This window comes from Bombina bombina, chromosome 2 (genome assembly GCF_027579735.1).
Source record: "Bombina bombina isolate aBomBom1 chromosome 2, aBomBom1.pri, whole genome shotgun sequence".
In the NCBI taxonomy this organism is placed as follows: Eukaryota; Metazoa; Chordata; class Amphibia; order Anura; family Bombinatoridae; genus Bombina; species Bombina bombina.
The window spans coordinates 1291431426-1291455223 of NC_069500.1; the positions used below are offsets into that span (position 1 = coordinate 1291431426).

General features: G+C 35.3%; 1 protein-coding gene across 1 annotated transcript; it reads left to right on the plus strand.

Annotated features, from left to right (window-relative positions):
- Window positions 1-523: 523 nt before the first annotated feature.
- FGFBP2 (fibroblast growth factor binding protein 2) lies at window positions 524-21712 on the plus strand. The gene is made up of 2 exons (XM_053704118.1): window positions 524-1224; window positions 20604-21712. Exon 1 carries the CDS (start codon window positions 641-643, stop codon window positions 1220-1222), a length of 582 nt encoding a protein of 193 aa, XP_053560093.1. The 5' UTR covers window positions 524-640; the 3' UTR covers window positions 1223-1224; window positions 20604-21712.
- Window positions 21713-23798: the final 2086 nt, after the last annotated feature.

The window sequence follows — 23798 nt, forward strand, 5'->3', positions numbered from 1 at the left end:
TACTACATAATACACATTAAAACTATTATTTTAAGGTCAGATTTATTTAGGACCCTCTCCTCTCCCTCACAAAATGTACAGGAATTGGGAAGACTAAATGCAAACTTTTTCTGTATATTGTAGTAATGTTCTGTATACTACAGCTATATTATACTCAAACCTGTCCCCTCCCCCAGTCAGTTCAACTTGATCTCAAAATAAAGAGAAACATATTAAAGTCCACCTGTCTCTAGTATAATCTAAAATATAATAGTGTGACACCAGGAAATATGAGAATCCTTATCTTTGTGACAGCATGCTGTAACATGAAATCTGAAAAAAGGAAAGTAAAATATATAATGTCAAAAATGTTAGAATATTTAACATGTAAACCGTGCTTTCACTTATATGGCTATTTTACAGCATTTAACAAGATATGTCTTGTTACCTTGCTATGAGATCACATTGGGTCATTAAATACTGCTCGGAGCTATTCATTACAGATGCATTCTTGCTGTGCAGAACAAAATCAATGCACTGCTAACCACTGACTTCATTTTGTATCCATCTTTTAAAACAAATACAACCACATACACTCTGTGGTTATTTTGTTTATGGACAATCTTTTGACAAGTTAAGATATTACAATCAGCATTTGGATATGAAGCCCCTCATCTTTATTCTGGCAATAGTGATTTTCTATACAACAGTATCTGCACAGAATGATGCTTCTGAAGAAAAGATCCCATTTCAAACAAAAAACAAGGATGCCTGTGTTATGACAGTTAGTGGTCAGGGTGAGGTCAAGGTAAAGATTGAATGTATGAAACTGGCTAAGAAATACTCATGTGATTTTGTAGGGAAACCATCATATTGTAGAGCTCACAACAAAAATCCTAAGGCTTTTTGGCAGCAGCTAAGCCTGGATCTTCAGGAAAAGAGCAATGCTTGTGAATCACAAGTGATAAGGCACAGCATGTGCCCAAAGGCACCATCTCAATCTCTGCTCAAACAAACTGATGGTAGTGGGAATCCTGAACAAAGTGACACTGCCAAACCTCAGAAGAAACCACCACCAACAAAGACATCAACCACTAAAAAGCCAACCACCAAGAGACCTGCAACCACAAAGAGCAGCAACCAAGACCCACCAAATGCTAAAGCAATGAAAATGGCCAAAGAAAGATGTTGGGAATACTTTCAAATTTTCTGCGGCTACGTAATAGAGATATTTGTGAGCTAAAGGTAAAATGTGCAAATAGTTTTATAACCTGTATGTTAGATAGAATCTATGAGGTTTATGTAGAGTTTCAGGGTGGCAAACCTTTTTGCAGGAGTGTGTGCAAATTTGTGATAATCATAACAAAAACTCTTCATCTGGCATTATGGTGGTGGTCCAGGGCAGCACTGCATGCCATGTGCCAACTGCATGTCTCCTTTGTCATACTAAGGTTTGCCATTCCTTAACTATGGGACTTTTATAGAGGGATAATGTATTCTTTGAATATATCTGTATAAAACTATTGATATAATACTGGTGTAAAAGTGACTAGTAGTTGAGATTATAAATTACCCAGCCAATCAAAACTTCTTATGTTTCATCAGATTAAAGGTTTACATCCAGAGAGAATGTAAAATAAAAACCGGAATGGAACATTTGACAAAAAGTTTTATATAGGTACAACAAATTCCTTCCTCTTCCAAAAGAGTTGGTGATTTGGGTAAATTTCATAACGTTTCTTTTCTAGGTATTAAAACAAGGCTGATCTATTTTATGAAAATGTATCTAAGCTATTTTTGTTTGTTTGTTTATTTTGGAATCTTCCACCTCCTAAAGCATCATGCTCCAAAACTCAGTATCCTCTATGTATTGTAATCTTATTGACATTGTATTGAATCCCTAAATTAAATCTATTAATTTAATTTTTTTAATCGGTTCTTTGAAATTAGTAACCTTGTACCACGACAACTAATTTGAAATAAACCCTTTCCTTCTCTCTTTAATATGTTTCCTTTATTTCCTATATAAATTACATTTAAAGTCATACTTACAAAATTCTGAAAAGACTGTAGTAAAGTTAAGGTTTTCAACTGGAATTTAATATAGTCTCTAGTTTGCATTTTTGCCAGCATTAAAACCCTAGCCCAAAGGCTTATCTTAGTTTCCCAGTAGAATACAAACTGCTGAATAGTGATATTTCCTGAAGTAAATATAAAAGTAGTGTGCACAAGTGCACAATGCACAACTTGTCTTTAATGGGAAATTAAAGGGACAGTCTACTTCAGAATTGTTATTGTTTAAAAAGATAGATAATCCCTTTATTACACATTTCCAAGTTTTGCATAACCAACACAATTATATTAGTATTTTTACTATTTTTACCTCTGTGATTACCTTGTATCTAAATAGACTACCCCCTTATTTCAGTTCTTTTGACAGATTTGCATTTTAGCCAATCAGTGCTGACTCCTAGGTAACTCCATGTGTGTGAGCACAATGTTATCTATATAGTATACATTAACTAATGCCCTCTAGCTGTGAAAAACTGTCAAATGCATTGAGATAAGAGGTGACCTTCAAGGGCTTAGAAATTAGCGTATGAGCCTACCTAGTTTAGCTTTCAACTACGAATAACAAGAGAACAAAGCACATTTGATGATAAAAGTAAATAGGAAAGTTGTTTAAAATTGCATGCCCTATCGGAATCATGAACATTTTATTTTGATTAGACTGTCTCTTTAATACGATTTTGATACATGCATAATATATATCAGTAATGAAGCACTGCAAACATTTGCAGATACAACAAAGTTCTGGGATACACCTTGTGACTTTTTTGTGAGCTCCTTTACTGACCTTAGATTTCACTGGACAAAATTCACTTGGAGGCTGCTCTCCAGCTTCACCAGTCTTACCAGTACCTCCAGTTTCACCAGTTCCTATGTTATTCTGTGCAGCTCATTCACTAAAGAATAGAGAGATGACTGTGCTTTGGTGAATCAGCTGCATATAATAACATAGAACCTGGAGAGACCAGAAAGACTTAGGGGTCTATAAGAGGTAAATGGCAGGTGAATTGAAACATTTCAATTCCCGCCATTAAAGGGACAGTCTAGTCCAAAAAAACTTTCATGATTCAGATAGGGCATGTAATTTTAAACAATTTTCCAATTTACTTTTATCACCAATTTTTCTTTGTTCTCTTGGTATTCTTAGTTGAAAGCTTAACCTAGGAGGTTCATATGCTAATTTCTTAGACCTTGAAGGCCGCCTCTTAAGAATGAATTTTAACAGTTTTTTCACCACTAGAGGGTGTTAGTTCATGTTTTTCATATAGATAACACTGTGCTCGTGCACATGAAGTTACCTGGGAGCCATCACTGATTGGCTAAACTGCAAGTCTGTCAAAAGAACAAATAAAGGGGCAGTCTGCAGAGGCTTAGATACAAGATAATCACTGAGGTAAAAAATATATAAATATAACTGTGTTGGTTATGCAAAACTAGGGAATGGGTAAACAAGGGATTATCTATCTTTTAAAACAATAACAATTCTGGTGTAGACTGTCCCTTTAACTATGCAGTAAGTATCTCCGTCTCTGCAATCTCACAACAGGTAATATTTGTAATCATCATGTAAATACTCTAGTTTTCATAAGAGGGGGCTGCAAAATATAGCAAGTACTGTAAATAACTTCAATCTAATTAGTGAGTACCGGCATATATATATATATATATAAAAATTAAAAAAAAACATTTTCTTCTAAGTAAAGATTACAGACATTTCAAGTATTTCTATTAAACAAAAACACATATTACATATTGCATAAACGCTATCCAGGGTACTGAACCAAAAATGGGCTGGCTCATAAGTTTACATTCCTGCTTTTTTAAATAAAGATACCAAGGGGTCCATTTATTAATGTGCGGATGGACATGATCCGATATAGCGGATCATGTCTGCCGCACATTGATAAATGCTGACAGCATACACTGTCAGCATTTATCATTGCACCAGCAGTTCTTGTGAACTACTGGTACAATACCACCGCCTGCAGATTCGCTGCCAATCGGTTGCTAGCAGGGGCTGTCAATCAGCCCGATCGTATTCACCTCAGAGGTGGCGGACGAGTTAAGTAGCAGCGCTCTTAGGACCGCTGCTTCTTAACTTGGGTCGGGTCGGAGTGGGTCAGAGGCAGCATCCGCTGCTTCTTAAATCGACCCCTAAGATAACAAAAAAAAATTGATAATAGAAATAAATTAGAACGTTTCTTAAAATTGCATGATCACTCTGAATCATGCACAAAAACATATGGGTTCAGTATCCCTTTAAATACATCTATACACACATATATATATATATATACAGGTATACCCCGCTCATACAGCGGGTTAGGGACCGGAGCCCCGCTGTAAAGTGAAAACCGCCTTAAAGTGAAACAAGGCAGTTTTAGCTTTCTTTTCACTTGCCAGTGTGTTTAAAAACTTAAAAACATGTTTTAATTAACTTATATTAGGTGTGCAATAGCGCTAAGTTTAGTTTAACACTCGCACAGCACAGTATTCATTTAGTATTTAATAAATACTGTACCTGTAAAATAGTGACAATTACTGTAGTACAATTTGCCAGAGTATAGCACTGAGACACAGATTGCACTGTAATGCTGTAAACAGAGTGAACTAAGCATAATAAAATGGTGCCAGTCACTTTTCTTGCAATCTCACGAAGAATACAGCACTGTTTTAAAATCCTTGGAGGTTGAACTTCAGCTCCACAAAGCGCTGTATTAGCGAAGCGCTGTAAAGTGAAGCGCTGTAAAGTGAGGTATACCTGTGTATATATATATATATATATATACACACACACATATCTAGGCATGTTCATCTACTGTATGCATATATACAATATAGACTCTTATCATTTACCATATAACCTTTAACCCTTATTACTTTTTCTTTTAATAATTATATATATAATTTATTAACAGATAGTGTTTATATGAGTGTAAATGTAATTTTGAATGTATTTATTAGAGATAGGCAAATTTTCTGAAAGTGTAATTCATTTGGTAGAACTAATTAATAGTCCAGAGGACATTTGTTTTGTACAATCAAATGTTTATAAGAATGAAAATCCATTACAATTCATTAATCAAATGTCATTTTCATTTTTTCGAATATTACTTTAGTTTTTGAATGTTCATAATTAGATTGAATATCCATATTCAAAATTTCAAATGTAACATTTGATTTAACAAATACTATTCAGAAGTTCAATAGTTCATGTGGTAGGGAATTTAGTAAACTGATATATACTATATACGAATATATCCATTTGAATGTTTCTATTTCAAATATTGCATCTTTTGAATATTACATTTAAACATATATATTACATGCATTACTATTACAAATATACTGATTCAAATTTTTCGAATTTGAATAAATTGAATTATTACAAAAATTCGATTTGAATATTACATTTAAAGAAACTTTAGAAATACTATTACATTAAATGAATGTTAGAATGTTGTACAAACATTTTAAATTCGAAACGAACGAATGAACAAATGTGTTAAAATGTGTTTATTTTTTCCAATGTTGAAAAACATTCACCCATTCCTACTATTTATCCCTACTATTTATGTTGTGTTTTATGCAACTATTGTTAATGCACTACCCTTTACGCAAGGTAAAATGCGATTGTGCTCTTGCGATCGTGTTTACTTTCAACTTGTATTATGTGCGCTATTTCCATCATGAGCAAAAAGCCGATATAGCTTGTAATCTAGCTCTATATTAGGAGGTTGGTGAACTTGTTATGTTTGAGTGGAAATTGTTTATATGATATCTAAAATGCTACAAATGATGATAATAGATAATGGTCTTGATCAACTGGAGATGTAAAAATAGCTAAGTAAAAACAAAAAAAAATACAAACTATTTTCTTTGGCTAACAAGTAACTATTACAAAACCAATTATAAAGGAATTTAAATATTAATCCCATGTGCATGTTGCAGGAAAAGGCATCTGGTCCAATCTGCAGTGTATAAAACAAATGTGAAAACTAGTAAATCAGCACTGGTATACTGTATGTACAGTGGGGCAAAAAAGTATTTAGTCAGCCACCAATTGTGCAAGTTCTCCCACTTAAAGGGATCGTCTAGTCAAAATTAAACTTTCATGATTCAGATAGGGCATGTAATTTTAAACAACTTTCCAATTTACTTCTATTATCTAATTTGCTCAATTCTTTAGATATCCTTTGTTGAAGAAATAGCAATGCCAATAGCCAATCACACAAGGCCTCTATGTGCAGAAACCAATCAGCAGCTACTGAGCATATCTAGATATGCTTTTCAGCAAGTGATATCAAGAGAATGAAGCAAATTAGATAATAGAAGTAAATTAGAAAGTTGTTTAAAATGACATGCTCTTTCTAAATCACGAAATAAAAAATTTGGGTTTCATGTCCCTTTAAGAAGATGAGAGAGGCCTGTAATTTTCATCATAGGTACATCTCAACTATGAGAGACAAAATGTGGAAACAAATCCAGACAATCACATTGTCTGATTTGGAAAAAAATATTTGCATATTATGGTGGAAAATAAGTATTTGGTCCCCTACAAACAAGCAAGATTTCTGGCTCTCACAGACCTGTATCTTCTTCTTTACGAGGCTCCTCTGTCCTCCACTCATTACCTGTATTAATGGCACCTGTTTGAACTTGTTATCAGTATAAAAGACACCTGTCCACAACCTCAAACAGTCACACTCCAAACTCCACTATGGTGAAGACTAAAGAACTGTCGAAGGACACCAGAAACAAAATAGTAGACCTGCACCAGGCTGGGAAGACTGAATCTGCAATAGGCAAGCAGCTTGGTGTGAAGAAATCAACTGTGGGAGCAATAATTAGAAAATGGAAGACATACAAGACCACTAATAATCTCCCTCGATCTGGGGCTCCACGCAAGATCTCACCCCGTGGGGTCAAAATGATCACAAGAACGGTGAGCAAACATCTCAGAACCACACGGTGGGACCTAGTGAATGACCTGCAGAGAGCTGGGACCAACTTAACAAAGGCTACCATCAGTAACACACTATGCCGCCAGGGACTCAGATCCTGCAGTGTCAGACGTGTCCCCCTGCTTAAGCCAGTACATGTCCGGGCCCATCTGAAGTATGCTAGAGAGCATTTGGATGATCCAGAAGAGGATTGGGAAAATGTCATATGGTCAGATGAAAACAAAGTAGAACTGTTTGGTAGAAACACAATTCGTCGTGTTTGGAGGAGAGAGAATGCTGAGTTGCAACCAAAGAACACCATATCTACTGTGAAGCATGGGGGTGGCAACATCATGCTTTGGGGCTGTTTCTCTGCAAAGGGAACAGGACGACTGATCCGTGTACATGAAAGAATGAATGGGGCCATGTATCATGAGATTTTGAGTGCAAACCGCCATCCATCAGCAAGGGCATTGAAGATGAAACGTGGCTGGGTCTTTCAGCATGACAATGATCCCAAACACACCACCCGGGCAACAAAGGAGTGGCTTCGTACGAAGCATTTCAAGGTCCTGGAGTGGCCTAGCCAGTCTCCAGATCTCAACCCCATAGAAAACCTGTGGATGGAGTTGAAAGTCTGTGTTGCCCAGCGACAGCCCCAAAACATCACTGCTCTAGAGGAGATCTGCATGCAGGAATGGGCTAACATACCAGCAACAGTTTGTGACAACCTTGTGCAGACTTACAGAAAACGTTTGACCTCTGTCATTGTCAGCAAAGGATATATAACAAAGTATTGAGATGAACTTTTGATATTGACCAAATACTTATTTTTCACCATAATTTGCAAATAAATCTTTCCAAATCAGAAATGTGATTGTCTGGATTTTTTTTCCACATTTTGTCTCTCATAGTTGAGGTATACCTATGATGAAAACTACAGGCCTCTTTCATCTTCTTAAGTGGGAGAACTTGCACAATTGGTGGCTGACTAAATACTTTTTTGCCCCGCTGTATAATAAAGGCACTAGTATCAGTGGAATCCTAAGATTGTCCAGATCACACATCTCTGAAATGCTACCCTCAAACACAACAGGCACACTGATATACACAGTTACACACTTACACACGCATGCACAAACACACACACACACGCATGCACAAACACACACATGCACAAACATATATCGTTCTTCCCACACACAACATCCTCAACTTTGTTTAGTTTTGTTATAGTTTTTTAAAACATCTTGTTCTAACACTATACTCATGTCTCCCCTTCTCTTTATAGTAGTCTCACCTTACTCCCTTCTGTAACTAGTAACTGTTCCTCAGTAGGTTTGTGTATAGTTGTATTGTGACCAAAGGGGGGAGGGGGGGCTACAGTACAGACTGGAATACTTAGCACTACTTAAAACTGTAGAAGCTTCAAATTTGACCTTAACCATACTCTCAAAAACAATGACCTCACCATAAATAACCTCATGACCACCTAAGCTCACCCCCACTACACATCTTTGTGCCACTGCTCATCTTGCATCTACCTTAAAGGGACAGTATACACTCATTTTCATATAACTGCATGTAATAGACACTACTATAAAGAATAAGATGCACAGATACTGATATAAAAATCCAGTATAAAATGGTTTAACAACGTACTTAGAAGCTTTCAGTTTAGCTCTGTTGAAAAGGCAGCTGGAAAGCCCACTGCAAGTGGTAAATTAGACACTCCCCCCTCCCCCTTCTTTTGCATATGAAAAGACCCTTTACACAAACAGGAGCAAGCTGGAGAAGGTAGCTGACGGTATTCAAATAAAACTTTGGGGCTTGGTTAGGAGTCTGAAAATTAGAGCAATGTTATTTAAAAATAAGCAAAATTATACATTTTTTAAAAAACAAACTTTATGCTTTATAAATAGATCATCTACAAAACATTTATGCAAAGAAAATATGAGTGTATAATGGCCCTTTAAGTGCCTCAGCCACAATATTTCCATCTGTTTGTTCATTCCTTTATGAGTTATGGATCCTCCTCTTAACCCCAGGACATATTGAGATATGATCACCCCTGTTTTTTATCTGTAGTGTCTTCTGGCTATCCCTTGCAGTAACCCTCCATTAAATCCTTATTGGTTAAAGGGACACTGAACCCAATTTTTTTCTTTCGTGATTCATATAGAGCATGCAATTTTAAGCAACTTTCTAATTTTCTCCTATTATCAAATTTTCTTCATTCTCTTGGTATCTTTATTTGAAATGCAAGAATGTAAGTTTAGATGCCAGCCCATTTTTGGTGAATAACCTGGTTTATTCTTGCTGATTGGTGGATAAATTCATCCACCAATAAAAAAGCGCTGTCCAGAGTCCTGAACCAAAAAAGGAGCTTAGATGCCTTCTTTTTCAAATAAACATAGCAAGTGAACGAAGAAAATTTGATAATAGGAGTAAATTAGAAAGTTGCTTAAAATTGCATGCTCTATCTAAATCACAAAAGAAAAAAATTGGGTTCAGTGTCCCTTTAATTACCTAATCCATCAGGGTTTTTAGAATCCTCTGTGAATAAAGGAAATAAATTGTCCCATGAGGATCAATTTGTAAATTAATAGATTACTCTATGACCATACAATGACAACTAGACACACTGTACAGCCAGAGTGTTTCCAAATGAGAGAGTTAAAATTAAAGCAAGTTTTATGCTGCAGGAGCAGTGCTCTTCAGTACTCAGGGCACAACAGCAGGTGTAATTTTCAATATCTAATCAGGGCCCAGTCCCTATAATTACCCCATGTTGACTCTAATGGGAACAGTTTCTACTTCTTTAAAGGGTCACTAAACAAAGTAGAATACCATAATAAATAAATGAATAATTAACAGACAATGCCAAAGCACTTAGTTTGAATTTCAAATGAGTAGCAGATTTTTTTCTGACAAATGTTAATTACATTTTCCTTCCTAATGCAATCATATGACAGCCATCAGCCAATCACAAATGCATATATATATATATATCCTGTGAATTTTGCACATGCTCAGTAAGAGCTGGTGCCTCAGAAAGTGTGAATATAAAAATATAGTGCACATTTAGATAATGGAAGTGAATTGGAAAGTTGTTTATAATTGTGTACTCTATCTGAATCATTTAATTTTGATGTGACTGTCCCTTTAATAGCAAAAACTACAGCATCAAAAATATAGCCCACTAGACGTTGGGACTTAATCTGAAATATTGTTTTAAAGAAAAGTCTTGTATATAATTGTTTTCCATCCTTTTGTTTTATACTGCGCTAGATAACTCATTGAGTAGATTATAGCTTAAGAAATACAAGAAAGAAAAACTATTTACCTACTGTTATTTCCTTATTTGCCTCATGAACAAAGTATCTTCCCAAATTACTTCCATTTTGTGTATTTATCATGTTTCGAGTTTGTCAAATTGGTACATAGTGTAGGGAAATGCTATTTAAACCTTGTTAGTGGGGAGAATTGGTGAAGATTCTGAATGTTTTTTTTTTCTGAATGTTTTTTTCTTTCAAAATTAGGCTATTTTCGCGAGGAATAACTTCACACATATTCAAAGCAATAGCTATGAGTTTTTCTTAAGACCGCTGCTCCTTAACTGGTCCGTCGCCTCTGAGGCGGCGAACAGCAATCAGCCCGATCAAATACGATCGGGTTGATTGACACCGCCTGCTAGTGGCCGATGGGTTGTGAATCTGTAGAATCACCAGAACTGCTTGTGCAAAGTTAAATGCTGACAGCGTATGCTGTCGGCATTCAGCAATGTCGGGCGGACATGATCAGCTCAGCTGATAAATCGGCCCTATAGAGTTGTTTTACTAATTTAAACAGTGATTATTTCAATGCTTTGGAAAGACTTTGAAAAAGAAGTTATGGATAATTGGTAAGTTGTAAAATGTATATTAGTGTTTACTTACTGAATGTCATATATTTAGTTAATCTTACCTACAGGCTCCCTATGAGTAACTGTGTATACAAGTTTTAAAAAAATGTTATGGGGCATTTTATTTTTATGTTTCTTAAGTTTCCCACATGTTTAAACTTATACTAGGAAGTATTATATCTAGTGTATAAGTGAATACATCAGAATGCCCCAGCAATATATTTGTCAATGTATTCTTATTGCACTACACCGCCAACTGCCTGTTTTAGGTTAGAACATTTAGGTAGAACATACAATTTTAAACAACTTTATAATTTACTTCTATTATCAAATTTGCTTCAGTCTCTTAGTATCATTTGTTGAAGGAGCAGCAATGCACTACTGGTTTCTAACTGAACACATGGGTGAGCCAATGAACATCGGTAGATATATGCAGCCACCAATCAGCAGCTAGAACCTAGGGTCTTTGCTGCTCCTGAGCTTACCTAGTAAACCTTTCAGCAAAGGATAAAAAAAGAAGGAAGCAAATTAAATAATAGAAGTAAATTGGAAAGTTGTTTAAAATGGTATGCTCTGTCTTAATCATGAATGTCTAATTATTATTATAAATTACTTTTGTTGCAATAAAGTAATGGGCGCCTCCATGTTGGAACTCTTTTTTTTTACATTTTAGTCTTTATTTCTGTTTGTGCAAACAAAACCCATGGACAGGTTTTTTTTATTGCCTGTTTTATATCTTTCCTTAATTTTACTTAGCATGAAGGATTTATAAGGGTAACTTAATTGATGCCCATTACTTTAAAAAAAATCAGTGGAACTTAGAAAACCAAATTTTCTTTTCAGGAAAAGGGGACAAAATAAATAATGAAAGTATGTTGCAAAGTTTTTAACTACACATATTTAAACATTTTATATAGCAATCTCATATTGTTTAATATCCCTTTAATATGATCTTCAGCCATTGATTTCTCAGAATTCACCAACTCCCCTCCAAAATATTGCTGTAACTGGTTCTAGAATATAAAGGTAAATTATCAATAGGAAACTGTTTAAACCAGAGCAGCTGAATGGGAATGAAGAAGGAAGTGTGTGCACCATGGGCATATTTAAATAGCTTTTTAAGTTGTATTGTATTTTGGCTGAGAAATTATCACATTTTAATGTTTAGGAAAATATGCTAGACTCAGGATTGAATATAGTAGAATAAATAAGCTGAAAGTAAGGCAAAACAAGAATATAGAACTGTCAAACTTGTTTCTGGGTACAATTACATGAAAGTGAGGCTCAGACAATGCTTTCAAGTTTCATATACGGAGAAAGGACCAACCTAGCCAGCCTCCCTAAGCCTGATTTTATCAATATCAAGCGTAGCTGCCTGGTAAAGGGAGATGTTAAGTGTGAAGAACATTATTAGTTCATTTTTTAACAGAATTAAGGGAAATTTTTGCAGAGAAATAAAATCCTCTACGTATTTTACTATGGGCTAGATTACAAGTGGAGCGCTAGATATCGTTTGCAAGCAAGCAATATTAGACTTCACTTTGTAATACCAGCACACGATTATGTGCGCTGCTATTAGATGTAAATGGCAATGTGAATGTGAGCCCATGTTTGCATTGCTAGGAAGCATTGCGCTCACAAGAGCACACCTTCATAGGCTCCTATAGGAGCCTCATTCTGATGCCGTCAAGACCCTCGCACATAGAAGGGGGTAAGAAGTGCAGCAATGGGCATAATTTTTAAATATATATGTATATATAAATATATATTCACGTGTTATTATGTGTATATACACAGCTAACACATAAATATATATGTTTATAAGCATATACATAAATAATTACATTACAGACTATGGGAACACACAGTTCCCATAGACCACAATGTAAAGGCACTTTCCAGTGCGTTGTTTTCTAACACCACACTCCCACCAACTTTAAAGCCCCAAAACTACCTGCTAATTTGCAGGAGCTCGGTATTTTAGCGCTCCACTTGTAATCTACCCCTATATGTTTAGCTGATACAAAAGAGTTAAATATACATACTCAAAGTTGCACTATTGTGTCACTCCAAATGGAGAAGTAGGCATACCTACATATGCACCAATTACTACCAATATCCTCTTGCAGCAAATTGGGGGTGTCCCAGAAGTGCAACATTGATAATGTGTTAATTTATTTATCTTGAAGATATTAACATTTTAATAAAAGAAAACTTAAATTCTATAGGAAAGAGTATTTTATTTCTACACTACTATGTTTCTTTATGTTTCAGCCCTGAGCGATGGCTGAAATGCATATTATGACAGGGAGTATTCTTCATAAATCTGCTTGCAGCTGACAGTCAAGTACATTTTAATCATAAATTATTGAAACCTTAATTCTACCCTTCTGTCAACTGGTTTTACAAGTCATCCATCCCTTACTTTGGCTCTCTCCTATATCTCTGCTTGCCCTTTACCTTAAAGTGATAGCAAATCCTAGCGTTTGTGAAACGCTAGGATTTACCAGTGGAACAAATAAAGGGGACTTTCACTCATGAAGAATAAAATACTTCATGCTGAAAGTGCCTTTATTCGTCTGAAGCGTTTGCCACACTGAGCTCCTCAGGCAAAATGCTATTTTGCTGAGAGGGGATCTTAGCCAATAGCATGCTAGCTATCCAGCATAATGCCAGGTGGCCTGCACGGCTATTGGCTAAGAGTTGGAAACGTCACCTATAAGCAAAAAAAAAATGTTCTGCCGTGGGCAGCCTAAAGGAGCTCAGTGCGGCAAACGCTTCAGACAAATAAAGGAACTTTAAGCATGAAGCATTTTATACTTCATGACTGAAAGTTCAATTTATTTGTTCCACTGGTAAATCCTAGCGTTTCACAAACGCTAGGATTTACCATCACTTTAACCTGACCTTTATTCCAAGGTTAATCCTGACAAACTGAGGTCAGCAATAGAGTTAGTCATTATTATTATTATTATTAGTTATTTGTAGAGCACCAACAGATTCCACAGCGCTATAAACATAGGTCTAATATGCAAGTATAGAGATTTTGGAAGAAGAAAATAAGGAGCTTAATTTTGGAGAGATTTAGCTTAAGGTAGTGAGAAGACACAAGCTAGCAAGGAAGGGGATTGTTCTGGTGCAGCGAGGAAGATTTAGCTATCATCAGCATAGAAATTATATAAAACCTGTAGGACTTTATTAAGGAACCCAATGATGATGTATGATTAAGAAGAGAAAGAGACCAATGATAGAGCCGTGTGGTACCCCAACAGAAAGTGGTAGGTACAAGGCGCAGAGCATGCACCAGAGAAGGCTACACTAAAGGTCTGGTTAGACAGGTAGGAGGAGAACCACAAGAGGGGTGTGTCGCAGATGTCAAAGGATTGGAGGATTTGGGGCAAGAGATGGTGGTCAACAGTATCAAAGAATACAAACAGATTAAGGAGGATTAACAAAGAGAAGTGGCCTTTACATTTAGCTTTAAGTAGGTCATTAGTAACCTTAAGGATTGCTGTCTCTGTGGAGTGTTTGGGGTCAAATCCAGATTGCAGTGGATCAAGAAGGGAGTTTAATGTGAGGACATGTCATAAATATATATACTAGCTTTTCTAGGCAAGGGGGAGTAGGGAATAGGGCAGTAGTTGGGGATGTTGGATCAAGAGAAAGCTTTTTGAAGATAGTTGTGATTAGGGCTTGTTTAAGGGTTGAGGGAAATATACAAGTTCTGAGGGAGACGTTGAAAATATTTCTGAGGATTGGAGTAAGAGTAGGAGAGATGTAGGGCAGTACTTGTGAAGGCATGGGATCGAGGAGACAGGTAGTGAAGTGAGAGGAAGATATAAGGGCTAAAACATATTTCTCTTTGTAGGTTTTGGGCATTTGTGAATGATTGAGGGGGTTGTAGACTGGTAGTATGGTGAGAGATCACCCTGTTATTAGTGAGATGTCTCCCATCGAAGTAATGAGAGCTCTCTACTATGTAAAAGTTTGCATTGAAGAACGAAGTACACAGGAAGAACCCAATGTTTAAACTTTAATATTATGCCTAATACAATAACACTGTTTTCAGTGCATTGTATTTTTTATAATAATTCACTGTTATTTTCATATGCATAGGTTTTCCTTTCAGAGTAATTAGTGATTGGAGTAATTTGATAAAAGCTTGGCACCTTTTAATTTGCGAGAAAAACAGTAAGATCTATAGGGTGAAAATGTTTACAGAATAACGCTGGTATTTGAGAGACAATTTTATATACGCCCATGGAACACCCATGTTCAGCCCATATTATGAAAAAAACAAAAACAATTATACTTTGTATTTTGTTCTTATAAGTATACATTTCTATTTGTTTTTGCACATCCAGTGTACTTAAATTACAATTTATACTGGGCATATTTAATATGATTTATTCCTATGTAATATACATACAAATTTTAGATTTTTGATAAAATACAATTTTTGGTGAAAAATTTTGACGCACCTTAACACTACAATTTTTCCTGATTTTTTTTGATGAATGGTTCAATTATTTGTTTTGTATGATTTTAAAATTAAGATTTTCATTGTGCACTTTTGTAATGTATACATTTCCTTCCCATATGGAAATGCAGTATACACCCCTTAGTGAGAATTCCAACAGGGAAATAGAAGTACTGGCGAGCATTCATATAGAATCTCCGCAGCCGAGAGCTTTATAGAATCAAACCCTTTGTCTTGATCTCCGTGTTTGAAACTTGCCCTCATTTCATGAATACATATCGTGGTATTGCAAAATAATGTCTAGGAGAAGAAGAGTCTCCTAGGCACAGAAAGGTTTGCTCTTACTAGCACTTCTGTCTCCCTATAGTAGGAACTGTATTTTTCCAGAAGGCGGGTGCTTGTGGAAATTAAAACATAACTTTTATTAACACCATATGTTAAAAAAAAAAACACTGACAAATTTAAAAACATGTGGACAACACCAAATCCTAGGTATATCAATGTAAGGATTATCTCTATCAAAATAATGTTAGACTGTTGTGAGAATATATTGTATACCAGAAATAACTGTGGAGTTGTGGTGCTCTGAAGGTCGCACATCAAAGGTGATACTAACCCTGGGAGCGATGGAACTAAGTAACGAACACAGTTTGTTATTAATAACATTCAGCTTGTAATGAATATTGTACAATAATGTCTTACTGCTTATGAGTGTTTCCGTTATTTGTAGGTAAAATAAATAATATTACAGGGATTAACCCGGAATTCTGAATCCAAATGATATTTGATTTATAGGCTGGATCAATCAGAATTTACCTTTATTAAATCCCGAGGGATATGTACTTACTCAAGGTTTTCAAAGTCTATTTACATGTGATGTAACATTGATAATATATACTGGTTAGTTACCACTGTAAATTGCCATCCTAATTAGAGATGGATAATTTCTTGGGGAGTAATATAGTCTCCCATAGACTAATATTAACCGCTATTCCTTGAGTTACGGTAGGCCTTTATGTAGAGTAGAAGTATTTCTGTATAGTTTCTATTAGGGATATATAATTATTATTATTATTATTGGTTATTTGTAGAGCGCCAACAGATTCCGCATCGCTACCCTTACTATTTAGGGTCTACTTTACACCCTATACATGTAAAGGTGCTAATACAGTTAAACTCACTGTGGATTCAAAGGTTTGCAAAACATATTTAAGGATTTTAGTATTCCCTTCATAAGGAAATAAAAGTTTCTATACGGTCAGATAATGGTATTACAATCTAACATATAACCCCTATCAGGATAGATAGGGATTTTTTATAAATATCTTCAGAATTATATGTGAGTATTGGTCCGCTGGAGTTATATCTCTATATTGGTGTTTATTAATCTCCGCCATAAATTGTCTCACACAAATTTTATTGGTCCCTTATTTTAACACCATTTAGTGCTTGGTTATCTGACCAGGTTTTAATTCGACCTAGATACTTTATGGTTAATTGAAGTGAATATCTTCTGTAGATGACTAAAATTATCGCTACTGCATCCTAGCTTCGCTGTTGGTGATATACTCAACACTATATAAATCATGCAGACACTTGAGATCTGTTACTAAATAAAAAAAGGTTCACATTATGTGTGATACTATGGGAAGATGATAACCTAATTTCACATAGAAATTTTATGCTCCTAGTGTGTATACCTTTAATTAATGTTAGATCTTATTTACTGGTTGATTGATGTAATATCCCAATGAATATAGCAACTGTGCTCACTGGTACATTTGCGTTATAATATAACCGCTTGTATTGGATATGTGTAACTTGCAATAGCACTTATCTATAGCGTTTACTCAGTGGTTATACAATGTTGCAATTAAAGCAGAACAGCTGCTATTTCTAAGTCATTGCAAACACCACAGCTTGTTCTCAATTGTCTAACAAATTACTTGTTTGTGGTAATAGTCAGTATAGACTCTAAGTGTGCATCGTGGTACTTTAAAGGGACAGTAAACACCAGAATTTTTGTTGTTTAAAAAGGTAGATAATCCCTTTATTACCCATTCCCCAATTTTGCATAACCAACACAGTTATAATAATACACATTTTACCTCTGCGATTACCTTGTATCTATGCCTCTGCAAACTGCCCCATTATTTCAGTTGTTTTGACAGACTTGCATTTTTAGCCAATCAGTGATGACTCCTAGGAGATTCACGTGCCTGAGCTCAATGTTATCTATATGAAACACATGAACTAACGCCCTCTAGTGGTGAAAATGCTTTCAGATTAGAGGCAGTCTTCAAGGTCTAAGAAATTAGCACATGAACCTCCTAGATTTAGCTTTCAACTAAGAATACCAAGAGAACAAAGCAAAATTGGTAATAAAAATAAATTGGAAAGTTGTTTAAAATTGCATGCCCTATTTAAATCATGAAAGATTTTTTTTGAAGTTTACTGTCCCTTTAATTATTTTGCTTAAAGTTGTTCTATTTAACAATACATGTAAGCTGCTCGTGTATATACTGCAGCTAGCAACCAGTGTCTTGTATCTACCACCCTTGATTTGAGGTTGGATCCTTACTGGACCATTTACCATGTTACAATTTCGGCTTTTTTTTTAAAAAAAAAAGACCTTTTGAAAAAGCCAAAATTGTAATGGCGAAACATGTTAAGGGAGGGCAATACAACATTGTATAACCACTGAGCAAATGCTATAGATAGGTGATATTACAAGTCACACATATCCAATACAAGCGGTTATATTATAACGCAAATGTACCAGTGAGCACAGTTGCTATATTCATTGGGATATTACATCAATCATCCAGTAAATAATATCTAACATTAATTAAAGGTATACACACTAGGGGCATAAAATTTCTATGTGAAATTAGGTTATCTTCTTCCCATAGTTTTAAACGTAGTGTGAACCTTTTTTTTTAGTAACAGATCTCAAGTGTCTGCATGATTTATATAGTGTTGAGTATGTCACCAACAGCGAAGCTAGGACGCAGTAGCGATAATTTTAGTCTTCTACAGAAGGTATTCACTTCAATTAACCATAAAGTATCTAGGTCGAATTAAAACCTGGTCAGATAACCAAGCACTAAATGGTGTTAAAATAAGGGACCAATAAAATTTGTGTGAGACAATTTATGGCGGAGATTAATAAACACCAATATAGAGATATAACTCCAGCGGACCAATACTCACATATAATTCTGAAGATATTTATAAAAAATCCCTATCTATCCTGATAGGGGTTATATGTTAGATTGTAATACCATTATCTGACCGTATAGAAACTTTTATTTCCTTATGAAGGGAATACTAAAATCCTTAAAAAATTTTTGTAAACTTTTGAATCCAAAGTGAGTTTAACTGTATTAGCACCTTTACATGTATAGGGTGTAAAGTAGACCCTAAATAGTAAGGATTATATATCTCTAATAGAAACTATACAGACATACTTCTACTCTACATAAAGGCCTACCGGAAATCATAGAATAGCGGTTAATATTAGTCTATGGGAGACTATATAACTCCCTAAGAAATTATCCATCTCTAATTAGGATGTCAACTTACAGTGGTAACTAACCAGTATATATTATCAATGTTACATCACATGTAAATAGACTTTGAAAACCTTGAGTAAGTACATATCCCTGGGGATTTAATAGAGGCAAAGTCTGCTTGATCCAGTCTATAAGCCAAATATCATTTGTATTCAGAATTCAGGGTTAATCCCTGTAATATTATTTATTTTACCTACAAATAACGGAAACACTCATAAGCAGTAAGACATTATTGTACAATATTCATTACAAGCTGAATGTTATTAATAACAAACTGTGTTCGTTACTTAGTTCCATCGCTCCCAAGGTTAGTATCACCTTTGATGTGCGACCTTTAGAGCACCACAACTCCACAGTTATTTCTGGTTTACAATATATACTCACAACAGTCCAACATTATTTTGATACAGATAATCCTTACATTGATATACCTAGGATTTGGTGTTGTCCACTTGTTTTTAAATTTATCAGTGTGTTAACATATGGTGTTAATAAAAGTTATGTTTTAATTTGCACAAGCACCCGCCTTCTGGAAAAATACAGTTCCTACTATAGGGAGACAGAAGTGCTAGTAAGTGCAAACCTTTCTGTGCCTAGGAGGCTCTTCTTCTCCTAGACATTATTTTGCAATTTCTATTTTTTTTGCACAAGCACTCTAGCCCAAGTACATTTTGATAATAGGGCATCCCTTTCAATTTGTGTAGTGCTATTACAATCCTTTTTCTTTGTAAAAAACACATATTGTGGTATGTTCAGGAGCAGGCATGTGTCTTGAGTACCCAGCTGTAGAGGGAGCTTTAGAGTCCAGCAACTGCAAGTGCATATGTCTTTGGATAGGAGACTTCCAAATAGTGTGTGTAAGTAGCAATAAGACCAAGCAGAGCTATGGAAGTCCCCTTCTATGACTTACCACCTGCTGTAGCCTCCCTCCACAGGTTATTTCTATAAAACTGCTCCACACTCACGTGCCATGTAGTGCTCAATACAAGCGCACACTCTTAAGCCTACTTCTGTATGCCCTTAAGGAAAGGGTCTGATTTTAAACCAAGTAGACCAAGAGAAAGGGATAATTGTGATAACAAAAGTAAACTGGAAAGATATTTAAAGTGATACTCAACTCAAAATAAACTTTTATGATTCAGAAAGAGCTTGCCGTTTTAAGACACTTTTAAATTTATTTTCATTATAAAATTTTCCATTCTTTTATACACACTTTCTGGGAACAAGATCCTACTGAGTGTGTGCACATGTTCATAGGGTATACGTATACTCGTCTCTGATTGGCTGATGTCTATCATATGATACAGGAGGCCGGAAGAAGAGAGAAAAAATAAATGTGTCCGAAAAAAATCTAATGCTTATTTGAAATTCAGAGTAGATGTTAAATCATTGTCTTTTTATTATACATTTGTAATTATGCAATTCTACTGCATTGAGTGGTCCTTTTAGGGTTTACACTACATGTGAATCACAAACGTTGAATCTTAACTTCCATTTCTCTCTATATATCATAATTTAGGTGTATAGTCAATAACAAGAATGTACAGTATGCATATTTAATATATCATGAATTAAGTGTCTAGTCAATAACAAGAATGTACAGTACGCATATTTAATATATATTGATTTGATGACTTCAATTTCTTTTTCAGAATCTTCTCAGAAGATGACAAAGTTCCATGGCTAAGGGAAGTGTGTGGTTCCTGCAGAAATTTACAGTGGGACTGTCCATGTAAATCTTAACATTCCCAAAAGTTCTTTCAGAATTTCGTCAAGTACATCCGTTGTGCAAAGTACGTCTGAACTGTTCGTCATATAAGGAATCTATGATCTATCTAAAAGCAGTATACTTTTGTAAATAGCAACAAACATTTTGAGATGGCGATGTATACCATGTGACAGAAAAAAACAGTAAAGAACAATGGTTACTTTTGTGTTAAGTTAATATAGTGTTAACATTTATAGAACAAATACTTTTTATTCCATTTATTAGTTAAGCATATTATTTAAAGTGATGCTGAGAGATGACAAGTAGAATTGAATTATGATTAATAAAACATGTTTTTGGCTTATATGTCCTCCACATACATAAATCTATAATTTACAGTCTATTGAGTCCCTTGTTGTTAAGTAGTAATGTACAGATCTTATTGAGATTAATAAATTAATGTTAAGTGGATTGGTGTTGTCACTTATTAGCTCTGAGATACCAGACAATAAATTGGTGCACGTAGTATAGTGCCACTATATGCCTAGTTGTAACTAGCGTTTTAGAAATTAATCATGATTAATTAGGATGTTGGATTCTACATCTTTGAGTGCCACCTTGATTGCAGAAAAAATAATAAAAAAAATATATATTGGTATAATTATGTATCTGACATCTCCCAGAAACTAAAGCTTTTGACAATGATTCACAAACGTTTGTGCCACCTCTCCATTGGGTCCTCAAATCCATTCCTACCTTTAAAAAGCACTTATCAGAATAGTGGTTTGCGCTATCCAAAGAGTCTTAGCGCCTCATAGGTAGCTCCATTGCACCCTTGGTGTTTTATGACCTACTAAATTACAACCAAGTTTGGCAGCACATATTAATAAGCTGAATTATATGTATTTTTTAAAATGAATGTTTTGTACATAATATAATGCATGGCTGTGTCAATAAGTTCTGGCAGTGTCTAATAAATGTATTTATAATGTTTTATCATATCAAGTTACATATTCAACAAGATCAAAGAACATAATAAAATCACTTGTCTTACTTATGGTCATTCCTGTTTAATGCATGCTTTTTATTATTATTTTTGTCATATATATTGAAATTGCTTGTGTACAAGGGATATTAAAGAAATGTTTTGTGGTGTTTCTGCAAGGTTAGTAAAATGTGGTCATAAACAACAGTTCATGATTATTTTACATTCTATAACAAGTCTAATTACTAGAAGAGAAAATTATTTATTAAATGAACAATAACACACACACACACACACACACACACACACACACATACACACACACACACACACACACACATATATATATATATAAATCACTCCAGCATGCTTATGAATTACAAAGCATACTCATGTCTTCAAAATATGAATGCTGTAATGTTAAATGAGGACATTTGTAGCAGTATTTTATGTAGTAATACAGTTTTTAGTGCACTGACTATTGTGTGTAAGGCTTGTATTCTCTTAAGGTGGAGTGCTGATGTTGCTGCCCACAACTTTAAAATTCATCGTTGTCAGATAGCAGTAAGGTCACCAGATGGATTGGGGTGGATATAATTTTAAGACACTTTCCCAAAAATAAAAAAATGTATGTGTGCACAATAGCGTATAGGTTTAATATTCCTGTTGAATAAAATGCACTTAATTGAGCAGAATCTGTGATAAACCACCTTAAAGGAAGATACGCAGGATAGGCTTTGCAGTGTGAAGTATTTTTTATTCGTCCTTCTGCACATATATGAACCACAAAGCATGTTTATTCCATATCCTTATAGACACGGTTGCGATTGATTAGCAAAGGACTTTTTGCTTAGAGTGAGGAGAGGTCAGGGAAATCAATGTAAAATTAATTGTCTGACAGAGGCTGCATTATTCAGCACAAATGGCTTCTCATATATAAACCTGCAGCTCTCAATTTAAATACAATGGCCCCTTCTTTAAAGTTATGGTAAATCCTAGCGTTTTTTTAAATGCTAGGATTTCCTAGGGCTGTAAATAAAGGGGACTTTCATTCATGAAGTATAAAAAACTTCATGCTGAAAATGCCTTTATTTGCAGCAAGTTTATGCCGCACTGAGCGACTCAGGCCTCCCACAGCAAAAAGTTATTTTTTGTTTTCAATGAGATGACATTTCCACCTCTTAGCCAATAGCTGTGCGTGCCAATCAGCATTATGCTGTATAACTAGCACGCTATTGGCTAAGAGGACACTATTGACACTATTCAGCTTGGCATAAACTCGCTGCAAATTAAATACATTTCAGAATGAAGTTTTTTATACTTCATGACTGAAAGTCCCCTTTATTTGTAGCACTGATAAATCCTAGCGTTTCAGACTCGCCAGAAACACCAGTTATGAAGCGGCAGTCTAAAGACCGCTGATTCATAACCCTGTCCGCCTGCTCTGAGGAAGCTGACAGGAATCGCCACAATTCAACCCAATTGAGTACGATCAGGTTGATTGACACCTCCCTGCTGGTGGCTGATTGGCCGCGAGTCTGCAGGGGGCAGCGTTGCACCAGCAGCTCTTGTGAGCTGCTGGTGTAATGTTGAATAAGGAGAGCGTATTACTCTCCGCATTCAGCGAGGTCTGTCGGACCTGATCCGCACTGTCGTATCAGGTCCGACAGACCTTTGATAAATAGGCCTCAAAATGTTCAACCAATAAAAATAAAGCTACCATTTAATATGCATTGATTACATATTTTGCCCACAATTGTTATTTATCATTCAAGAAGGGAGGGCTATTGCTACTATAAGTTTCTGTCTCTTGGAATATTTTGTAAATAATTATGTAAAATGTTTACCTCACAAGGCCAACCCACTGACTGAGGATTCATCATTTTCCATAATATATTTTCATTATCCACTGCTTCGATTTTCTTTTCAGCTTCATTAAGCAAAAATCATAACAAGCACTATTAGCCCATGTATTATGAAAGCAGAAAACATTGCCACTTACACTGGAGCTTTTAAAAGCGTGCAGCTTGCTGTGCCTATTGAGGAAGGATCGTTGAAAACGACAGAAGAGTCTTTATAAGCAGATGAAGAACTATATAACCAGCGCTACTGAATTTGGCGGCGCTATACAAATAAATGATAATGATAATCAAA

Excerpts from the sequence above, each read along its gene's own strand:
- FGFBP2 (XM_053704118.1), top strand. The coding sequence starts at position 641 with ATGAAGCCCCTCATCTTTATTCTGGCAATAGTGATTTTCTATACAACA.